General features: G+C 54.9%; 1 protein-coding gene across 3 annotated transcripts in view; it reads right to left on the reverse strand.

Annotated features, from left to right (window-relative positions):
- SLC22A23 (solute carrier family 22 member 23) overlaps window positions 1-23,677 on the reverse strand; it is a 127,517-nt gene that overhangs the window by 25,721 nt on the left and 78,119 nt on the right. For 2 of the 3 annotated variants that reach the window (XM_043449759.1, XM_043449760.1), the window contains exon 4: window positions 5,332-5,500. In XM_043449759.1, coding sequence (XP_043305694.1) covers window positions 5,332-5,500 — 169 coding nt within the window. Of the gene's footprint in view, window positions 1-5,331; window positions 5,501-23,677 lie in introns of those variants that run through there. The other variant, XM_043449762.1, reaches the window with a different exon arrangement.

Here is a 23,677-nt window from a genome sequence, read left to right on the forward strand (position 1 = left end):
TTCGGGCCGTGGCCCTCCTCACCCCCCACAAGCATGAGCACAGGCTGGACTCAGAGGCCCTCGGGCCTGGAACCGCGTTCGGGGTAGGGAAGGGTGACCAGTTAACACAGGAGGGGAATTCACTTCCCGGTCAGAGTGCTCTGTTGCACAGACTTCCCGAGACACAGATTCCCTGATGATACTGTTTGGCCTTGGAGATGGATCCCCTTGGTGAGAATTTCCTTCCACGTGGGTCTCAGACCCAGCGATTCCCCAAAGAACTTTCCTTTCTGACCCGGAGAGTCCAGTGAGCATCCCTAGTTTCTCCAACAGCTTCCAGCCGTGGACACTGATAGGAATTTGGAGGGACACTCCGGCCCCTGTGGTGCAGACTTCCAGGCACCAGCGTCTTAAGGGTGAATCCTCCCTGCCCAGGGCCTGGCCCAGTCGGCGAGGCATAAGCCTAGGCCCTGCGCAGCGCGGAGACCTTCTGGTCCTGTCATCACTGACGCTCCGAGGTCCGGCTTCCTCCTGGGAACTCAGTTCTAAGTTCAGACAGGGCCTGAGACCTCAGCCCCGTGCGGGGCTCACCCAGAGCCCCGGGCCCCTTCCTGGCTCAGATGCCCTGCGGTGGCCTCTGTGTCACTCTGGCTTGAATGCTGTCCCCAGTGCCCTTTTTCCTGCCCTGGAGGTCAGCATTGTGATGCAGCCTCTTACCTGTGTGTGTTTGGAAGCCCCCAGCCTCCGTCTGGACCGGACCTTCACCTGCACCTTTATTTCCTCCGCGATCCGCACCCAGCCTGAGTCCTGGGCACTCGGGATCATGTGCTCTGCTTTTGCTGTGGTTTAGTCGCTCAGTTGTGTCCGACTCTTTGGGACCCCAAGGACTGCAGCACTCGAGGCTTCCCTGTCCTTCACCATCTCCCGGAACTTGCTCAAACTCAAGTCCATCGAGTCGGGTGATGCCATCCAACCATCTCATCCTCTGTCGTCCCCTTCTCCTCCCGCCTTCAGTCTTTCCCAGCATCAGGGTCTTTTCCAGTGAGTCAGTTCTTCACATCAGGTGGCCAGAGTATCGGAGGTTCAGCTTCAGCATCAGTCCTTCCAATGAACATTCAGTGGATTTCCTTCAGGATGGACTCTGGTTTACGGCCTCTGCTCCTCGGAGTTGCTCCAAAGCACCAGGCACGCTGCCAGGCGCCCAGACTGTATACAAATACTGGTTCTTAAATTAAAGAGTGACTTTCATTATTTTTGTCACCTGGGGCTGGCTGCAGCTCCTGCCCTCCCCCAGAGGCGAGTTCATGCTTCAGGAGTGACGAAGCTCCTCCGGCAGCAGAGGGGCGGAAGGGTGGTCGTCAGGGGACAAAAATGAGGGCGCCCTTCAGTGGCCTTTAAAAGCCAGTGACGCCTCCAGATCCGCGGAGGGCTGTGGGCAGAGGTGGACCGTGGTTCCCTCGACTGTCCCCTGGACAGTCGCAGGCCTGCACCCCTGGAAGCACGGTGTGACAACGGTAACAGCAGCAGCTGCGATCTGCCAGCGCCGCTCAGGCCAGACGCGCACCAGGTGCCTCGGGGGCCCTGACCTCCACGACAGCAGCTGACCCGGGGTGGAGCGGGTCCACCTCAAAGCCGGGGTGCCTGGGCAGGAACCACACGGCGTCCGTACATCCGGACACTACCCGTCTGTCTGTCTGCACACACTCCTCACTTATCAAAGCACCCTGGGTGCCCTTTGCACCATCAAGTTTTGTTTTTACATTTGCATGTTTCAAAGAACATTTTTAGGTTTTCTAACGTATTCACGTCAGTTCAGTTCAGTCGCTCAGTAGTGTCCGACTCTTTGAGACCCCATAAACCGCAGCGCGCCAGGCCTCCCTGTCCATCACCAACTCCCAGAGTCCACCCAAACCCATGTCCATTGAGTCGGTGATGCCATCCAGCCATCTCATCCTCTGTCATCCCCTTCTCCTCCTGCCCTCAGTCTTTCCCAACATCAGGGTCTTTTCTAATGAGTCAGCTCTTTGCATCAGGTGGCCAAAGTACTGGAGTTTCAGCTTCAGCATCAGTCCTTCCAATGAACACCCAGGACTGAGCTCCTTTAGGATGGACTGGTTGGATCTCCTTGCAGTCCAAGGGACTCCAAGAGTCTTCTCAGACACCACAGTTCAAAAGCATCAATTCTTTGGCACTCAGCTTTCTTCACAGTCCAACTCTCACATCCATACATGACCACTGGAAAAACCATAGCCTTGATTAGACGGACCTTTGTTGGCAAAGTAATGTCTCTGCTTTTTAATATGCTGTCTAGGTTGGTCATAACTTTTCTTCCAAGGAGTAAGCATCTTTTAATTTCATGGCTGCAATCACCATCTGCAGTGATTTTGGAGCCCAGAAAAATAAAGTCAGCCACTGTTTCCACTGTTTTTCCATCTATGAAGTGATGGGACTGGATGCCATGATCTTAGTTTTCTGAATGTTGAGCTTTAAGCCAACTTTTTCACTCTCCTCTTTCACTTTCATCAAGAAGTTCTTTAGTTCCTCTTCACTTTCTGCCATAAGGGTGGTGTCATCTGCATATCTGAGGTTATTGATATTTCTCCTGGCAATCTTGATTCCAGCTTGTGCTTCCTCCAGCCCAGCGTTTCTCAAGATGTACTCTGCATATAAGTTAAATAAGCAGGGTGACAATATACAGCCTTGAAGTACTCCTTTTCCTATTTGGAACCAGTCTGTTGTTCCATGTCCAATTCTAACTGTTGCTTCCTGACCTGCATACAGGTTTCTCAAGAGGTAGGTCAGGTGGTCTGGTATTCCCATCTCTTTCAGCATTTTCCACAGTTTGTTGTGATCCACACTGTCAAAGGCTTTGGCATAGTCAATAAAGCAGAAATAGATGTTTTTCTGGAATTCTCTTGCTTTTTCGATGATCCAGCAGATGTTGGCAATTTGATCTCTGGTTCCTCTGCCTTTTCTAAAACCAGTTTGAACTTCTGGAAGTTCACGGTTCACATACTGCTGAAACCTGGCTTGGAGAATTTTGAGCATTACTTTACTAGCGTGTGAGATGAATGCAATTGTGTGGTAGTTTGAGCATTCTTTGGCACTGCCTTTCTTTGGGATTAGAATGAAAACGGACCTTTTCCTGTCCTGTGGCCACTGCTGAGTTTTCCATGTATTTTCATGTGAATTTTCATATAAATATTCACAGAATATTTATGTAATATTATGTATTCACATAAATGAACTTTTTTTAACCTTGCCTGTCATTAAATTCTCATGTATTTTTAAAATTGAAAATAAAAAATAAGATAAACCCTTTAGCATTTGGCCCGGGAGCCGGGCCCCCAGACCGGCTCCAGGAAACCCTTCTCGGCCAGTTCTCCCCATCAGGTGTGTCCTCCTACCTGTGACAGGTGGGAGCAGCGCCTGGCCGGAGCCTCGGAGCCTCGGAGCCTGGCGGTGATGGAGACGCCGCTGCCTGTCCTCACGGGCGTCTGAGTCTCCGAGAGGCCGTGTGGATGCCCAGGTCTCCAACCCCCAGGGCTGGCAGATAGCACCACTGCCCCTGGGCGCCATGAAGGCAGGGAAGCCTCCATGGGGTGGGGGGGGGGGCGGATTCCTGACTGCAGAGTGGATGTGCCGCGGCAGCGGGCTCCTCTCAGTGGTGAGGAGGTCAGGGATGAGGCACCGAGGCTGAGGGCAGTAGATAGCACCCTTGGCTCGAGGGCCCGCGGGTGTCCTCAGTTTTGCCTTCTGTTCAATGGGGCCATGAAATGCCCAGCCTGACACATCTACTATCTGTACAGAGCTTGCCATTTGTGTTGGCACGAGTGCTAGGCGAACAAGTGTTAAATAAGGAAACGTCCTGAAATTCTAAGCCAAGTGGAAGCCAAGCCCTGGAGAGCAGCAAGAGAGTGACCAGGAAAGGCCTCCTCAGGTGATACAAAGGGGGCTGCCCACTCCATCCTGCCTTGGGGAACGGTTTCTTTCTTCGCCTCTTACAGCCCTGCCGGAAAGAGCAGGAGGTCCTGAGACGCGCAGGCTCCTGCGGGAGCAGAGCCGTCCAGCCCGGGGCCGGCGGGGGAGGCTGGCCTTGGCCCGAGGGCGGCCTCCTGGCGGGTGGCCCTTCCCTCATCTGGCCTCCTCCCCACCGCTGCCCGACTCTGCGGACACCCTGAGCGGGAACCCGGCTCTTGAGGAAAGCCACCTGAGTCCAGGTCACAGCACTGCTCTGCTGGGGGCTCTCCTGTCAGGTGAAGATGGGCCAGCCTACTAAGCTGAAAGTTTGCCGCTTTCTTCCCCTTTCTGGCATCTTCGAAAAGGAAGCCCAATTAATAGCTGTCTCGGCCACAGTGAACACTTAAAGCAAAGACACAATTGACTTCTGGCTAGAAACTAGTTTTCATTAGTAACTAAATAACAGATACACAGGAGCTGGTAAAAATCTCTCTGATGTCTCAAACTCTGGACTGGGGCGGGGGTGGAGTTTGGCACAGAAGCGGGATGGGAGGGAAGGAAAGAGAGAAAAGAGGCTTTTCCGGAACAGGTCCAACACTCCCTTTCTGTGTAAACATCTCTATCGAAGGGCAGTGTTTTCTCAACTTTGGCTAAACATTAATCCCCTGGGGAGCTTAAAAGCCTCTAGTAGACCAAGTCATACCCCGAGGCCAGTGTGTTCAGTTGTTTTTTTCCCCTAAAGTCAGGAAGCCAAACACTAAAAGTGACACACGGTTCTAAAAGCCCCAGTGGACTCGTCCAGGACAGGGGGCGGTCAAACCCCTGCAGGAGACCAGACAGTAAATGCGCCTGACTTTGCCACATCGTCTCGGTCATACCTGTTCAACTCTGCCAGCATGGCGTGAGAGTGGTCATGGATGACAGAGGTGGAAACACGTGAGCACGGCCCGTGTTCCAATAAAACTTTATTTACAGACACAGACAGTGGGCCGGAGTCCGCCCAGCCCTCACCCAGAGGAGATGGGGAGGGGCTCTGCTAAATCTCTCCTGGACATCGTCAAACAGGTTTCCTCCTCCCAACACGGGACCCTGCCCTTCGGAAGCCCATTCGGGAAAGCCACGTCAGAACACCCAGCATCGGGGAAGCCCGGCCAGACGATGGGGCCAGAGGGGGCGCCCGGGGCTCGTCCTGCTCCTCCGTCTGCTTTTGTGTATGTTTGAATGTTTTCCAAGATGAAACAGTTAGAAGAGGAAATTTTTTTTAAAAAGGAGAGAAATCCCCTCATTAAAAACCACAAGCTGGACCTGGGGGCCGTCTGGGCCCGGGGCGGGCGGGCGGGCGGGGACTCTGGGGGCCGGCTGGGCCCGGGCGGGCGGGCGGCGGGTACTCACGACCAGTAGAGCAGCATGAGCAGGAAGGGGCAGATGATGAGCGCCTGTAGCACCTGCCAGTCGCGGCACAGGGCGGCCAGCCCGGGCATGAGGAACTGCCCCGCCGTGGTCACGAAGCTCGCCACCATCGTGATCATGAATCGCTTCCCCGGGGGGCACAGCTCTATTCCTGGAACACAGAAGGGACGAGAGAGCCATGAGCGCCCGGCCTGCCCTCTCCCCTTCGGGCTCAGACGCTTGTTTTTTAACAGCTGGATGAGCTTGGGTCCCCAGCGTGAAGGGTCGCAGGGCAAGTCTTGGCAGAAGAACGTAGGGATGGAGAGCGGCCGGCCCCGGGATAGGAGATGCTGCTGCTGCTTCAGATGAAGACTGAGTGCAACATCACTCGCGGCCCCCAGCCCTCTGCTGCCCTTTCCTCTGCCTCTGCCCTGCACCCTCCCCACCTCCGCTCAGAAGTCCTCCAGACCCCCACCTCACCGCCCGCAGTGTGTCCCAGTTCCCGCTGGACCCTGAGTTCTAGGCAACCCACTCACACGTGAGCCCAAATCAGACCAGCCACATCCGGCCTTTCTTCTGAACCAGACAGGAAGCAAACCATAAAGCAGACTGCATCTCCTAGGGCGGGACTCACTGAGGCCCCCCCACCCCCGCCCTGGGCTTCCCACGCAGCCCTCTCAGATGAGGGCTCTGCCAGCAGGGGCAGGTCTGCTTCACCTGTGAAGCTCCAAAAACACAGTGCCTGCCTTCAATAAATGTCAAGGTCATCACAGTCCCTCCTGTTTACAAGAATCTATGCTCTTAATCTGAACTTGAGTAAGGAAGATGGTCCCCAAACCTTGAACTGTAGCATCCAAGTGACAACCGGTGTCCACCCAATGCATGAACTCCTGTAATAAAGGTCACCAGTACTAGAACACCCAGCTGGGTTTGATACATGTTCCCCCCTATAGAGCATGGAGTCTGTTTGCTATTCTTCTTCAACAATTTGCAGGAGTCCCTAAAGTTTGCTTTTTTTTTTTTTTAAAGTGTAGTTAAAATGAATTTTTAAAAAAGCAGAAGAAAGACCCTCAGGAGATACTCCTCCTCACGCCTCTGTCCCCAGAGACGGTAGGTCAGTGGCTACAGACCCCCTGCTGGTTGTCCAGAGGTCAGAGTGGAGGTCAGAGGGAAAAAGGCAGTAAGAAGGAAAGCAGATGAGGGGGGCGCAGGCGAATCACATTTGGTCACAAGGACAGAATCGGCGCTAACAAGGATCACGCGCTGTGCCAGCCAACACCTCCGCCAGCTCACACACGGAAGAAACAAGAGTCATCAGTCTCCATCTCCGCCCCGCCGCAGACGGACAGGTCACCCTGACAGCTGTCCGTGGGTGAGAGAGACCCGGCCTTGCTGATAAAGAACCTTTGCCATTTAATGAAGAAAACGGGACCAAACAGCCCTCTCCTGGCCGTTTACTGTGATGCTGTAAACTTTCAGGGCCGGGGTCAGGTTCAGTAAAGGATTACTTCCTAGCGTGGCTTGGGTACTCACCCCAGATCTGGCATTTCTGCGCTTAAAAATAAGAAGGAGATCAGGGTCTTTTTAGAAAAGACTGACAGTGGCAAGTTCTAGTTTTCATGTATTAAGCAAGAGCAGAGGATGTGTTGCTATGGAAACCAGAACTCAGCATCAGCCAGGGCAAGTGTGATGCTCTGAGGCTCCGCACTGGCTAAGATCAGATGAGAACATCCAGCACCCAGCCACCCGGGGAACCTGCAAACAAAGCCAGAGAAGTAACCACGGCTTCACGTCCTCGGGCCCTGCACACGGCTGGCAGTTTTCCTCTTCCCTGCCTGGCTCTTTAATTTCATGATGCAGTAAGCAAACATCTGCAGCTGCCGTGGTTCCCCCGGATCCCTCGGGGACGTCTGATCCCACATATCAATCTACGTTACATGCTTACACACCTAGGGTCACAGGTAACTTCCGGAACCTGGGTCGAGGTTTGTGGATGACAAAGGCGCTTCGCCCCTCGACGTGTGTGATTCCACAGCCTGACTCCTCCCTCTCTCCTCGCTGTGACCAGCGCATCTGTTAGGGTTACACCGCCAGGGTGCGCCTTCTGGAGGGTCTCTCCTTGCTCTCCCTGAGCGGCCCGAGCGAGTCTCTAACTCCTGGCTACCCGGCCGGAAGCAGCAGCGCCACCAGGGAGCTCGTTAGAGACACAGAGCCTGGGGCTCCGCCCAGACCCACAGGATCACGTCTGCATTGTAACGAGATCCCCAGATGCCTCGCGGAGACGCGCTGGCTCGCTGTGTCCCCGAAACCGTTAAGCATCACCCCCAGCAGGAGAAATGTTTTTGCCTCCCGGACACACAGCTACCAGAGCTGAATAAGTAACATCATTTCCGGACCTCTCCAGGGCTGCTGTTTCGCCAGGAATGCTAGCAGAGGTGTTACTTTCTCTCAGGTAGCAAAACGTAGAGCATTCCAGCAGATCCTCGTATTTCAGCCTTCCTGCTGGGGCAGTGGAAAAACACAGCGATCTGATGTAAGGGCACACAGATGACACTTGCAGACAACGACCTTCTGCCTTGACTCACCAGGACTTCGTTCCAAGCTGCCTGAAAGCAACTGTGCGCTGAAGGGTGGCTGTAAAGATGTTTAAAGCAAAAAAAAAAAAAAAAGCAATTATCAAAGAACTGCAGGCACTTCGGGTTTGCCATAAATCACATGTTCCTTTTGGACGATGAGAAATCAGCTTTTCTGAGGTGAGGAGAGGAAGGCGAACTGCAGAGTGTGAGTTCCGAGTCCCCGCAGCCGGTGGGGGGGGTGGGGTGGGGACTTCAGGCGGACGGTTCTCCAGAGAGAGGCTTGGCGCAGGGCTGCACACGGGCGCTCCCGACCCTCATTCTCTCTTAAATGTAGTATAAATAGACTTCCCGTGCACTTGCTGCAGGAAGGCGGGGGTCGACGTTTTCTTGAGATCACATGGTGTTCCCGGGTCTCGGAATCTCTGGGGTTTTTCCGGGCGGGGGTCTGCAGTAACGCAGGAGTGCGCCTGCGCAAGAGGAGGAGGCCGTGGGCCGGGCGGGGGAGGCGGGGCCCCATACAGCCCACTCTCCGCCCTACCTCTCCTGGCCCACGAAGTCAGTGACATCGATCGGCCGGACAGCGACGCACGTCTAAGTGCCGCACCAGGCTGTCATCCCTGCCGACCTCGGGCCCAGGCCGGGCGCGGAACGAGAAGTCCGTCAAAGCACAGGGCACTGCGGGGCACTCGGCCCTCCCCACGGAGGGGTGCGCCGGCCAAGGGCCACCGGGCCTGGTGCAGCCGCTCAGAGGCCACGCGTGCAGACGCGCGTCCTCCACCCTGCGCTGCGTCCTCCACCCTGCGCTCCGTCCTCCACCCCGCGCCTGCGCCCCATTCTCCACCCTGCGCCCTGTCCTCCACACTGCGCCTGCGCCCCATCCTCCACTCTGTGCCCCATCCTCCACCCTGCGCCCCGTCCTCCACCCCGCGCCTGCGCCCCGTCCTCCACCCTGCGCCCCGTCCTCCACCCTGAGCCTGCGCCGCGTCCTCCACCCTGTGCTCCGTCCTCCACCCTGCGCTCCGTCCTCCACCCTACGCCGCGTCCTCCACCCTGACCCTGCGCCCCGTCCTCCAGCCGCCTCTGTCACCAGCCCAGCAGCTCAGGAGCTGCTGCAGATAAACTGCCGGAGGAGGACAGCGGCCCCCTCCCCGCCCCCGACCTGGGGGTGCTGCTGCTCCCCTGGGCCTGGGCTCCTCCCCCGCCCCCCCACCAAGGGGGTAGCTCCCTGGCCGCTGCCCCCCGACACCTGCGAGCCCCTCTCCTCTCACTTGCTTCCTGCCGCTCACCGCGCTGGCCCAGAAGGGGACACTCCCCTCACTAATTACCATCCGGGCTGAGGACACGGGGGCCCCAGAGCCCCGGAAGACAGACCTGCCACATGTCATTGTGGAATTCCTTATTATAGCAGGAGCGTCCGAAATCGCCAGTCATGGGGACTCAAATAGCACTCGAGGGCGTGAGTGCAGAAGGCTGCGATTATCTTCCCTGCCCCCGGAAAACTTCCTTTTCCTCTCAATTTAGGACCTGCCAACCCAGGGGAATAGTTAAAACTGCCTCCACTTAGAGGAAAAGAAAATAAAAAATATAGAAACATCAATATTTCCTACAAATCACGTTCCAGTGTCTGCCAGACGCGCTGAAGCAGACGTTTAATGCTCAAATGCGGAAGATCCGCGCCGCTCACTAGCCAGGCCGCCCGCCGGATCTGCAGCGCTGGGCTGAGGCAGGCTCTCCCTCCCTGGGGCTGAACGCGACGGTGGGCATTTTTCACGTATGAAACTCGCTCATCTGCTCAACTCTCTGATGGAGGTACTGATTTTGCTCTGTTTTTCAGAAGAACACTTGGTTTGTCAATTTTATGGTGTCCAGCACAGTATCTTACAGACACTGTCCTTTAAAAGATAGCAATTCAGTAAATTATTTTTATCAAGCCACAAAATTGTTATAGTCAGTACACAATGATTTGTTCCTTAAATTCAATTAAGTGTTTGCTATTTGGACTGTCATCAAATATTCAGTGACAAAGAACATGAAACTACATCAATTATAACACACATTCCTGATGTAATATCACCAATGAAGTTTGTTTTTTAAAAACTTTTTAGTTTATGTTGGAGTCTAGCGTTAAGTGGGCTTCCCAGCTGGTGCTAGTAGTAAAGAACCCTCCTGCCAACGCAGGAGATGTAAGAGATGTGGGTTCAATCCCTGGGTCAGGAAGATCCCCTGGAGAAGGAAATGGCAACCCTCTCCAGTATTCTTGCCTGAAAAATTCCATGGACAGAGGAGCCTGGAGGGCTATAATTCATGGGGTCACAGAGAGACATATATGTGACCCAGCATGTACTAGTTTAAGTGCTGTTTTTAATATTCATTTTTCTATCCCTGGGTTGGGAAGATCTGCTGGGGAAGGGATAAGCCACCCACTCCAGTCTTTTTGGGCTTCCCTTGTGGCTCAGCTGGTAAAGAATCCACCTGTAATACGGGAGACCTGAGTTCGATCCCTGGGTTGGGAAGATCTCCTGGAGAAGGGAAAGGCTACCCGCTCCAGTATTCTGGCCTGGAGAATTCCATGGATTGGATAGTCCATGGGGTGGCAAAGAGTCGGACATGACTGAGCGACTTTCACTTTACACAAGAGGACCCTAAAGCCCAGAGTGATGAAGTGGCTTGTCCAAGATCACACAGCTAAGGAGGGAACAAAGCAGGACTTGCAGCCGCGTGCCCCCGCCCCCGTGTGTCCGCCCCTACTCTCTGCTGCAGGAAGGCCTCCAAGCAGAGCCTCTCCCCCCCGCCCCCCACCCGGTGGCTCTGGCCTCTCAGCGGGACCCGCCGGGATCTCAGCTCCTGGGGCCGGGCCCACCTGAAGATGCCCACGGCCCTTGCTCAGAGCCTGGGACAAAGCCGGCACGGGGCTCGGGCGTCAGTCACGTGAGGACGGCATGGCAGGCTCTTCCTGGCGGGTCCAGCGGCATGCCTGCGCTCCGCGTGCCTTAGAGCCCCGCGACGGAGCCCGTCAGGGTCACGGGGGCTGAGCCGCGTCAGTAAACCTGCAGAAGCCAGTCTCACACGGGATCTCACGTGGCTCACAGAGCCACACGCTGGTAACAGGTGGGGGAGACACCGCCGCCCAGCCAGCTGCGAGGCACGAGGCACACAGCCCAGTGTCCTTCCCAGATAATGGATTCTTTCCACCACCCTGTGCTGCGTTGAATGAACATTGCAATTACTCAAAAGGAGGGAGAAGGATTTAAGTGTTCACTAGTCTGCTCAGGGAATGCTTCTGTTTAAAACCTGTGGCTGATGTTCAGCAGTACACGCTTAAGCATTTCAATTAATACCGTACCACCAGTTATTAATACCGTACTGCCCTGGTGGCCCAGACGGTAAAGCGTCTGCCTGCAATGTGGGAGGCCTGGGTTCGATCCCTGGGTTGGGAAGATCCCCTGGAGAAGGAAACGGCAACCCACTCCGGTACCCTTGCCTGGAAAATCTCATGGACAGAGAAGCCTGGTAGACTGCAGTCCGTGGGATCACAAAGAGTCAGACACGACTGAGTGACTTCACTTTCACCAGTTATTTAATAGGAGGAGAAAAACCCGAGAAGTCACTGGCAACATCAGAACGGGCTCAAGTCCACTGAAATCCTGGCATTTCGGGTCTGCTGAGTGTTTTCAAGCTGAGTGAAGGAGCAGAAACAGAGGGAGCGATTTTCACGTCCAGAACAGAGTTTAGGAATCGTCACCCAGGTTTCCAGCTGCTGGTTCCAAAGTGACATCCTCAATGCTCGTGCTGTTTGGTACCATCCATTCCATGGGTCTAAGCCACATGTTTCCATAATTAGACGAGACACTCAAGCAAACAGAGGCCCCAGAGGCGTCAGATTTGGAACCTCAGAGGAATGTGGCCGAAGAGAGGAGGCCTAAGTTAAAACGTCCAACCGTGCCCCACATCAGGGGCACACAGCCCTCCGGGAGGATCACCCAGCTTTTATTTCTCTGCATTGGCATTGTTGGCCTTGCTACTTTACAAGCGTGACAAGCAATCAGGAAATTAGGGGGTTGGGTTTATGGTAAATATATCTCAACTTGAGGTCACAGTATCATTACTGTATAATACCTGGTAACAGTGAACATCCTCTAGTCTTTGGCATAATTTTCCTAAATAGGGAGGAATTCTTAGCAAGGTAGTCTTTCTAAACAAGGTCTTCCTTCTTTATTTTTCTCTTCTTCTTACCTTCCCATTTCTCTTATGTCTACATTTTTTAAACAATTTTTTAATGTAGACCATTTTTAAAGTCTTTATTGAATTTATTGAATATATTTAATATTCAATATTGTGTTTCTAACATGTTTCCAGGTGATGCAGGCGCTGCTGACTCAGGGACCACACTCAGCATTCTGAACCAAGCGTTCTGAACACTGGAGGGAGAGGTTTACACATCTTAACCCTGAGATTAAGTAAGGTCCCCTTTGCAGCATTTTGCTGGGAGAAATATCAACAACCTCAGACATGCAAATGATACCACTCTAATGGCAGAAAGCAAAGAGGAACTAAGGAGCCTCTTGATAAGGGTGAAAGAGGAGAGTGAAAAAGCTGGCTTGAAACTCAGGATTCGAAAAACTAAGATCATGCCATCCAGTCCCATCCCTTCATGGCAAATACATGGGGAAAAAGTGAAAACAGAGAGATTTTCTTTTCCTGGACTCCAAAATCACCACAGATGGTGACTGCAGCCACGAAATTAAAAGACACTTGCTTCTTGGAAGGAAAGCTACGACAAAGCTGGAGAGCATACTAAAAAGCAGAGACATCACTTTGCCGACAAAGGTCTGCATGGTTATTTAAAGCTGTGGTTCTTCTAGTAGTCATGTACAGATGTGAGAGTTGGATCATAAAGAAGGCTGAGCGTCGAAGAATTGATGCTTTTGAATTGTGATGCTGGAGAAGACTCTTGAGAGTCCCCTGAACTGCAAGGAAATCAAACCAGTCCATCCTAAAGGAGATCAGTCCTGAATATTCATTGGAAGGACTGATGCTGAAGCTGAAGCTCCAATATTTTGGCCACCTGATGCGAAGAGCTGACTTACTAGAAAAGGCTTCAAGCTGGGAAAAATTGAGGGCAAGAGGAGAAGGGGACGACAGAGGATGAGACTAGATGGCATCACCACTCAATGAATGTGAGTTTGAGCAAACTCGAGGAGACGGTGAAGGACAGGGAAGCCTGGTGTGCTGCAGTCCACGGGGCTGCAAAGAGCTGGACATGACTGAGTGACTGAACACCAACCAACAACAAAACTGCCACGCTGGCGTATTGAAAATAACACAGATCAAGGCCGCACAGCTTACAGCGCCAGTTGGCCTGCAGGCCTTGGGGAGACTGGATGCTTGCTTGTTCCCATCACCATACATGTGATTTTTTTTTTTCCCATTGAAGAAGAGTTCTCCCAGTATCCCAAAGGCAAGGCAGGCAGAGGCATAAAGACCTGCAGTTGCAAAGAAGTTCAACCGTCAGCCTATTTCAGATGAAAGGAAGCTCAGAGAACACCCAGCAGGGCAGGCGGAGTCGAATGCCAGGCAGGTAAGAAGCGTGCCAAGCTGGCCTGGTGGGAGGGTGGGCCTGTGGCAGATCGCAGCTTGCCCGCTCTGTTCAAAGGCCTTTAAATTCAATTAGGAAATAAATCCCTGTCTGGGTCACCGGGAACACAGCTGGGCCAGGTCTGCCGCATGCTGCCGGCCGGCTGGAATCGCTCACGGGGAAAGTCAGGTCGCAGAGGTCGTGGGAGCAGCCAGCCCGCACCCCTCTGGCCCCTCTTCACGTCCAGCACCGCATCCGGCACTGAGCAGGTGCTCAGCAAACGCTGAGATAAAACCACAAAACGAAGGAGGCGCGTGTTTCCCCGGGAGCCCAAGAGCTGGTACGCCAGGGCCTGCAGTGTCTACTGAGCCCCTTCCCACATGGGCGGGAGGGTCCTCTAGATGCAAGGACCCCCGACCACAGGGGAGCTGGCAGCCTACTCGTCACGGCTGCCCCCTAGCCACCCCCACAGCTCCCACTGGGCATCTGCTACCCAAGGCAGCGCCTTCAGGGGCTGCGGCCAGGATGTGGAGGGCAGCGTTCACCACCGACCCAGGCCTGCCCCGCCAGCATGCCCGCAGAGGGGCTGGAAGGCTCACGGGACAGAGTGTCCAGTCACCCCAAGGTGCCAGGACAGCTGTGTGGCCCTCTTTCCCACCACGACTAAAACCCAAGTCAGCCTCCTACAACCAGGGTCCGTGTCCTTTAGCTCCTGCCCCGATTTTATAAAAATGAAACCAGCGTTCCTTCCCCTGCCCTCCTCTCCCCGACGTGTGGACCAGGCCCCTGATGGGGAGATGCTGACCGTCCCTTGCCAGCTGCACCGGCTTCCCAAGCCCCAGCCCCAGTCCTCTGGGGCCAAGCCTCAGCTTTTCCAGCTCAGGACCTTGGGGGACACCCGCCCCGAGGCCAGCCCCTGTCTGCAGGCCTGAGGTTACCCAGGCTTGTATCTTTGAGTCCACCTGCTGGCTGCCCCTTCCCCACGGGAACAGCGTTGTCCAGGAGAGGCAGCAGTGGGGGGAACAAGCGAGGACATGGGTGGACTCTCCACCCTCCAGACCAGCCTGGTGGCCAACACACTCACGCTACCCATGCGAGGGCGCAGGATGCTCTGGCCAGCCTGGTGACCGAGGCGGGCTCCCAGCGCCTTCCCCAGCGCCCGGCGTAGCGCCTCCAAGTAACAGCGACTCCGGGATGCGGCCCAACAACCCCGGGGCGGCGGGGGCCGCTCCCAAACACACCTTTAGTTACAGGTAACTGTGAAACAAACCAACCTCTGAAAAAGCTTCTACCTCTTGTGAAAGCTGGGGACTTTTCAAAGAACGGCAACTTCTCAAGAGCCGAGAATTCTACCTGCAGCATGAGGAAGGGCCTTTCTAGTGATCCATTGTTTAAAGGTTGAGGAAGGTTTCCCAGGGCCCATGTGAAAAGGGAAGAGGCACCTCTCACGGCAGATGCGACCTGTGGACACAGACGGGCCTCGGGGAAAGGACGGCCCCAGGCTGGGAAGGTGGGCGAGGTCCCGGGGGCCTGTCTGGGTTTGATGGGATCCACCTGGAAGGGACACATTTAGTATTTTTAAAGGCAGCGGGGAGGCACTGTAGATTGTATGTATTTTTTTTTTTTAAGTTTAATAAAAGGTTTTGTTTCTGGGTCTTTGCTGCTAGACGTGGGCTTTCTCCAGCGGCGGCGAGCGGGGGTCCCCTCTAGCTGCCGTGCGAGGGTTCTCCTGGAGCCTAAGCTCAGGTCCCGAGGGCTTCAGCAGCTCCGGGCTAGGTGCTCCGCAGGGGGTGGGGTCTTCCCAGCTCGGAGATCGAACCCATCTCCCCTGCAGCGCAGGGCAGATTCTAAACCACTGGACCACCAGGGGAGCCTGATTCTCAGCAATCCTACTTAACAGAGCAGCGTCTTCAGACCATGTTCCTTCTTCAAGGTCAACAGTGAATGGCTGGGAGCCCCATCTTTCACTCTCTCTGTGAGCACAGGGCTTCTCATCTCACACACACACACACACACACACACACACCACTTCTGACCATTTCATACCCTTCAAAACAGCCTGCTGTGCAGTCAGGGGTCATATGGCGCCCGCGAGCTCCAGCACTTTGTAAAGAGCGAGACCCCATGTCGAGGACCCAGGCAGGCCCACCGTCCAGGTGCCTCTGTGAGCTGCAGCAGGAATTCCCAGAGATTCCCAGAGAGCAGCCCTCCTCTCGGGCTGAGAGGACAGGTCAGGTATAGGACAGAGATCGAAAGTTTGGGAAAGTTCTGCCATCGAGTTACAGCTTTTCTGTTTGTTTGTTTAAAAGATTTTCTTCCAAAAGCCTACTGTTTATACTGCAAGAAGATCCAACCAGTCCATCCTAGAGGAAATCAGTCCTGAATATTCATTGGAAAGACGGATGTTGAAGCTGAAACTCTAATACTTTGACTACCTGATGTGAAGAGCTGGCTCACTGCAAAACACCCTGATGGTGGGAAAGATTGAGGGCAGGAGGAGAAGGGACAACAGAAGATGAGACGGTTGGATGGCATCACCGACTCGATGGACATGGGTTTGAGCAAGCTCCGGGAGACAGAAAAGGACAGGGAAGCCTGATGGGCTACAGTCCATGGGTTTGCAGAGTTAGACATGACAGCGACTGAACCACAACAACTGTTTATATGGGGCAAGAGGCTGTTTCAAGGTGAAGCTTTGAGGGCACGCTCGAAGCTCATTTTTAGTTAGACAACTGTCAGACCTCCCAGAAATATCTGCGGTTTATACAGAATGTGGGGCTTATACACCGTCTTCACGTGAGGGAAGAGTTAGGATTTCAAGGAACAGTAAGCAGGGAGGAACGAACGCCACAAATGTAGATGAAAGAAACTGCTGGAACGTAAGTTCTGCTGCATTAAAGTCTGTGCAATTTCTCATCTCAGGTGACAGGAGCTATTCTTCCTGACGTGCCCCGCTCCCCCTCTAAGCTTCCCATAAAGGGGGATTTATGGAAGTTGAATTCTTTTAGAAAAGTCTCCCTTTGGGCAGTAAGGGGAGTGCAGAGAACACCTCTTCCCGTACCTGTCGACTCGCACGCGTCTCTGGCTCCCAGTAACCCTTATGCGACCATGGCAGCTCCTGGACCCTGCTGGGGCAGACGCAGTGGCCTGCATCACCACCTCTGTTCCCAACCACACGCGTGTCCTGCAAGCAAGCGCCCTCCCCACTGCACAGGGTGGCCCCCAGACGCAGGAGGCCAGGCAGGCTCCCTGGGTTTCAGCACCTAGAACTTGAGCCCGGACCTTTAGATTTTAAACAGCAGATGCGTCCTCTGAGAACAAAGCAAAGAATGCCGCCCTCCAAACAAACTCGGATCCCATTTAGACACTCTGTTTTCCTGTTAATCGTCTCCTTCCAATAAGACTGACTCAATTTATCACCAGGGCCATTAACAAGACCAGCCCTTAAAAAGCTAAACGTATCCATGAGGGCTCCCTCCTGTGTCTGCGGAGACATAATTAAACACTCAGCAACCAGCCAAATGTCTAAGGGCCCATCGCTGGCTCCTGAATTGTCCATCTGCTTCCAAACAGAGAGACACTGACTGATGACCTCAGGGACTGGGTGGAGTCTGGCCTAGAGAAGAGCTAATAATTGTCGGACAACAGTGCCAGCCAGGGGGCGGCTCTCACACGCGAGGAGGAAGGGCACGTCTTATTTGGAAAAGGACAAGTGGAAGCCAGAAGGCTGCAGAAGGAGGAATCTACGTCCTACATAGACACTGAGGATGTCACTTCCTTCAGAAAATCTTACACTTGGCTCATTAATTCCTAAGACTGTTAAAGAGGACTTTTGCTCAGGTATAGAACACAAATTGGGCTTCCCTGGTGGCTCAGATGGTAAAGAATCTGCCCGAAATGTAGGCGATTTAGGTTCGATCCCTGAGTTGGGAAGATCCCCTGGAGAAGGCCATGGCAACCCACTCCAGTGTTCTTGCCTGGGAAACCCCATGGACAGAGGAGCCTGGTGGGCTACGGTCCGTGGGGTTGCAGAGAGTCAGACACAACTGAGCAACTAACTCTGAGGCTCTCTGAGAACACAGATTAGAGTGTTCAGCGCTGTCTCTGACAGCCCCAGAGGAATATGCTGGTTTCCACAGCTTTTCCTTCCAGAATTGCACATGTCCAATATGATGACCAACTAGGACTTTTAAAATTTAAATTTAAGTGAAGTTAAATAAAATAAAAAATTCAGTTGCTGAGTTGGGCTAGCCACATTTCACATGTTCTATTGGACAGCGCTGATCTAGAATCTGATGTCAGTGTTGAAATAAAGATATTTCAACATTCTCAAGAATATGTAAGTAGGAAGGAGGGGGAGACAACTTAAGAGATGGTCTTTAAATTGTAGAATATTTCAAGTATACAGTGGAAAAGTATAAGAAGTAATAGAAAATATTTGTGTGCCCACACTCGGCTTGGTCAAATCTTTATGTTTACCATACTCCCCCACTTCTTTCTTTGGTGAAGATAAGAAAATACAAGAGATTCAGTGAGAGCCCCAGGGGACCCCGTCAACAAGCCCAGTGAAAGCCTTACTGAAAGTTCAAAGGAAGCTGGTGATGGTGCCTGGCAACCAGGTGGTGAGCACCCTGGGCTCCGGACCAGACGCGCGGGTCCGTCATTCAGGGAGGCCGCCGTCTGGGCCCTGGTTCCACTTATGCACCTCTGCATGCACGTGTGGACGTGGGCCCTAGGGACGGGATGCCGCATCTGCCGTCCTGCCCTGAGTGACCCGGCCATCGCTGGGTGTCCACCCCGTTCTGGACACTGAGCTGGGCACTCCCCACGGCCACAGTCACTCACTCAGACCCCCAGAGGACCGTGCAGGGACAATCTGGCTGAGACCTCTCATCTGTACACAGCCCGAGGGGAGCACTGGCCGACCTCCCCGAGCCGTCCCCGGGGGCCAGGCCTGGACTGGGGATGCCTGTGAAATGCACACTCTGCTCTGGGGAGGAAGTGACCGAGCCCCCTTGCCTCCCCACCTCGTCTCCGCCGCCAGCACCACCCTGGAAATGGAAGCTAATTTTCCATTATCTCGTCAGCAAAGTAAACGTTTCTCCCTCTGGGTAAACAAGTCGGGCACCATCTGAGCAGGAGAACAAGGGAGCCTGGCAGCAGGCCTTTCTCCTGGCAGCTCCGAGCAGGAGTGCCCCGCTCATGGGGCCAGGGGCGCCCCAAGGCCTCCGAGTCCAGAGACCCCAGCCCTCCACTGCCAGGAGGCACGGGGCTGCTCCACGGGAACTTGACCTCTTTCCAGCCCCATCTCCCCTCCCCCGCCCCACCCCAACAGTCCAAGGCAGGAACCTAAGGCGCTGTCTCTCCCTCCGTCCACCCCGCGCCTGTCACTATCAACACCTCCTGGAAGGCACTTCGGCCCCACTGACTCCGACCACCAGCACACGCAGTAGAAGGCCCAGGGGAGCCCTGGGGTCTCTGGAACCTTCTCCAGGTTGTGGATCACCCCCAGGGCATCCCCATGGGCCCTGAATCATTACAGCACCAAATAGTCCTTCCTCCGCCTCCAGTTCCTCATGGCCTGGCAAACAGCCACACTTGGCATGCCTTGTTTTTATCAGATTAAACTGTATCATCCCTCTTCCCACGCAGGATTGCGTTTCTGTTGGCGAAGGACAGTGAATACCCGACCAACGCTTTAAATATCACTCAGTCTGGGGAGACAGCGGAGAGATGAAGACAGATCCTTGGAGCTACGCAGAAATGAGCTCAACACAAAGGCAGGACATTCATGCTTCGCGGGCGTGCCCCAGACCACCTAGTATTATAAGGACGGATGTTTGCTCCTTACTTCTGTCTCTCAGGCTTTGATCCAGGAGACAGATGAATGCTAAGCATCCTGATTCCTGGGGTACAGGAAAGAGGGGAACCACACACCCTGGTCCCCTTTGCTGCCTGACCTCAGCGCTCCAACAATTTAGAGTCCTTGCATCTCTTGGGGTACACAAAAGTCTGGGGGGGGGTGGAGAGGGCCATGCTGATATAAAATTCTGTCCAAGTACTTGACAGCATCATACACACCCAGTACACACACAAGGGTTCACGACATAGTTGTTGTTGAGTCGCTAAGTCGTGTCCGACTCTGTGATCTCATGGACTATAACCTGCCAGACTCCTCTGTGCATGGGATTCTCCACGCAAGAATACTGGAGTGGGTTGCCACTTCCTCCTCCAGGGGATCTTTCTGACCCAGGGATCACACCCATGCCTCCTGCATTGGCAGGTGAATTCTTTACCACCGAACCACCTAGGAAGCCCTCAGGACATAGTACTTAAGCCATATTATGTGTTGGCACTAAATTCTATTTTTTCCTTTTAAAATGCCAAGAAGGAGTCCCCCAAATGGACTTGGTAACCCCCTGAAGTATTACAAACTGCAGTTTTAAGGGTAGGGTTCAGGGTAACTGCTTCAGGGGAGGGTTCAGGTCACTTTAGAAGCACATGTACAGGGGCCTCTGAGAACTGGGACCCCGGCCCGTCCAGCCTGCTTTTCTAAAACCTGCCACCTATTTGTATTCGGTCCACGAACTACCAATGCTTTTTACATTTTCAAAGGGCTCCCAACAATCACAGGAAGAATAATGCCTCTTGTGTGGAATGTATGTGAAATTTGAATTTGAGAGTCAGCCAACAGTGTCTTGCTGGAACACAGCCACACTCGCTCACTCCCAGCCTGGCTGAGTTATTCTCACACCAGGGTACAGACCGATGGCCTACAGGACCTGAAAGACAGAACGTCTGGCCCTTTACAGAAAAACTTTGCTGAGTGCTGCGAAGCTCTAATAGGTGCAGACTGGACCACCTGGTCAATCAGGCAAGTGGGGAGCCAGAGTTAGGAGACATGTACGTTTATGGTCCGTGCAGCACGCAGGCTCGTAGTTCCCCGACCAGGGATCAAACCTGCCTCCCCTGCGGTGGGAGCGTGCAGCCCTAACCCGTGGACCGCCAGGGAAGTCCCAGAGTCAGGATATTTCCGTTTCACTTTCGTTTGTAACAGAATGACCAGTAAGATCGCTTGAAGAGCAAGGTGATTTTTATTATGAGAACAGATTCCTTGGAGTTTCTCGGGTGTGGGAGGGCCCCGCACCGTGGATTCCAAGGGCAGTGAGCTTGTCATCCAAGGGCGGTTTAATTTTTAATGCTCTTCTTTTATGGGGGCATTTAATTTGTGGTGGAAGAAAAGGATGGTGTTAAAAACCATCCCTTTCAGAACTTATAATTACAAGCTTGCATTTTCTCCACATGAGGGAACACCAGGCTGATTAGACCAAATTTCTTTTAACATTCAAGTCATCAGAATGGCTGCAAACAAAGGCCTGCTGCGGCTGAGGCCAGGCATGCAGAGGCCGGGCGTGCCGAGGCCGGGCGTGCAGAGGCCGGCGTGCCGAGGCCGGGCGTGCAGAGGCCGGCGTGCAGAGGCCGGCGTGCAGAGGCCGGCGTGCAGAGGCCGGGCATGCAGGAAAGTGAGAGCGCGGGCTGGGGGCGGCGTGGCTTCTGAGGCCCGCCCGGGAGAGGAGAGAAGGCTCCCACCTGTCCTGCCGCCTGTGGGCCTTGGTGCAGTGTCATCTGGGGACGCGTAGACGCCTGGGGTCGGCCTCTGGGGTGGACAAAGGAGGGGGAAGGAACAGTGGGAGGGGGAGGAACCTGACCATGGCTGAGTCGTGGCGGGGGGCTGGGGGCAGTGAGCTGCACCCCAGGCTCTGTCTGAGGGTGTGTCCGCGGGTACCCTCAGCCTGTGTGCACAGTCAGAGGCGGCCAAATAAAGGGCCTTCTGGTGCCCCCCTCCAGCCCCCAAGCCCCAGCAGCTTCAGCAGGCCCCCGCTTTGCCCCTCCTGGCCTTGGCCTTGGGCCACTTAGATGGCTCACAGCCCCTCTTGGCCCCCTGGCCTACCCCACCCCCAGTGCCCACAGTAACCAGACCCGGGGAGGCCACCCTTCTGTCATTCGGAACCAAAATGGTGCCCAAGGGGACTCCGTGCTTCCTTGCAAAGTGGGCCAGAGACCCAGGCTCAAAGGACCTCATTGGTCCCGACACACACACACACACACACATACACGCCCCTGCCGGGAGGGCCCAGAGCCAAGGGGCCAAGGCCCACCCACGCCCCACGACGGCAGGGCCAGCAGAAGGGCAGGGAGGACACAGCTCGAGGCTCCGGTGCCCAGCGCCCGGCTGGCAGCACTCGACTCCGATCTCGAGTCCTGGAAAGGCACGGCCTCCCTGCACTGGGCAGGGCCGCGGGCCTGTGGGCGGCCAGGCATAGGGCCCCCGGCCAGGCCGCGGGGACCCTGGCGAAGGGGCGTTTGGGACGGGCAGCGTGGAAGTCACGCACACACTCCAGCACCCGCCACACACACGTGCACGCACGCACACCAGGCACACTCTGCACGCACGGGGCAGGAGCAGCGGGCTTCAGCTGCAACAACGGTCAGCAACAGCAGGGGAGAGCAGCCGCCCCGAGGGGCTGGTTTCCAGAGGCTCTGACCTCTGCCTCCGTCTCAGGCTCGTTTTCCCACCTTTAATAAGAAACCTCTATTGACACTCCCCTGAGTCCCAGAAGACAGAATCCCCTGGGTCCTTCCATCATATTCTCACATCAGGTGAGAACTTCCGCGTCTAAGCCACACGTGTTTTGTGTCCTGAGAACGATCAGTGCGCTCCGTTGTTCTTGCTTGGTCCCTAAGTCGTGTCTGACTCTTGAGACCCCCGTGGACTGCAGCCCCCAGGCTCCTCTGTCCATGGGATTCTCCAGGCAAGAGTACTGGAGTGGGTTGCCATTTCCTGCTCCAGGGGGTCTTCCTGACCCAGGGATTGAAGCCGCATCTCCTGCATCGGCTGGTGGATTCTTTACCTCTGAGCCAGATCAGGAGTTTACAACCCTTTAAAAGATCATAGAGTTAAACATCAGGAGAAAGGTTCAACTGAACACAGAAGACTGAGTGACTGACAGTTCTGTGACTGAGTGAAGACAGAGTGATTGGGACTTTTGTCCTCAAATCACCAGAGCGGCCACGTGCGTCTTTCCCGGGGTGGGACGGGGCTGGGGGGAGGCTGTGCGATGTCTTCTTCACTGACGTCTGACGCAGGTGGGTCTCTGTCCTTCCCTGTCCTCCCCGGGGGACGTCCCTGAGGACCCCAGCTCAACCCCGACCATGACAAGGGCAGGCCCTGGATTTTCTCCGTCTCTTACAGGCAGGCCGCTTGGCTTTTCTGAGGGAGCCGCTGGGGGATCCCCGTTCCCGGGCTGGGCTAAGTTCTCCAGGGAGACTGGTGGCAAAACCACCTTCCCACGAGGTGATGCTCCTGGGCACCTGAGGGGCTTGCGGGGCTTCCCACGATCTCAGGCATTTCCCCTTCGAGTCGGCGTGGCCAAGGGGAGCCGCGTGAGAGTCCAGGCCAGAGACTCACAGACAGCTCAGCAGGTGGACGGACCGGACCCTCCCCCAGAGACACCCTGCCCTCAAGACCCTCCATGGGAGATTCAGCAGGAGACACATATTTGCCCTGAAACTGATAAGTGAGGCCCTGAGACCCGGGTTCTCCGGCCTTCACGTGAGGGAGGGTCAGAGGATTCCAGAAAGGCTGGGAGTCCGTCAGTCCCGCACCCCACTGCACCCGGCCTGTGCCTCATCACGTGAGTCCCCCGTGTGGCCAGACCCCCTGGTCACCCCAAGACCCTGAACCGGTGTCGGGCCGTCCGTCAGCAAGTGATGGACTGGCCACTCGGCAGGGGAAGAAGGGAAGCTCGGCCTCTCAGTAGATGACCCCTCACAAGTGTCGGTGGGAGTCGGGGAGCGGAGGGGGGGCGCTGCCCAGGTTTCAGTTATCCGCACTCTGCTAGTGCTAAGTCGCTTCAGTCGCGTCCGACTCTTTGTGACCCCATGAACTGTAGCCCCCCAGGCTCCTCCGTCCATGGGATTCTCCAGGCAGGAACACTGGAGTGGGCTGCTAACTTCCCACCAGTCCATCGAGTCATCAGTGACCGTCCGCAGCGGGGAGGAGCTGCCCTGGGCCAAGTGGCCGTGGCCGCTGAGAGTCGTAACTCAACATCACCTTCATCAGCATGTGTCCCCCTGTGGCAGGTGGCTGCGTCAGTTCCCGGGGAGAGTGGTGATCTGAGGGTCAGAGGTTACAGCT

The sequence above is a fragment of the Cervus canadensis genome, chromosome 28, assembly GCF_019320065.1.
Source record: "Cervus canadensis isolate Bull #8, Minnesota chromosome 28, ASM1932006v1, whole genome shotgun sequence".
NCBI classification, from domain to species: Eukaryota; Metazoa; Chordata; class Mammalia; order Artiodactyla; family Cervidae; genus Cervus; species Cervus canadensis.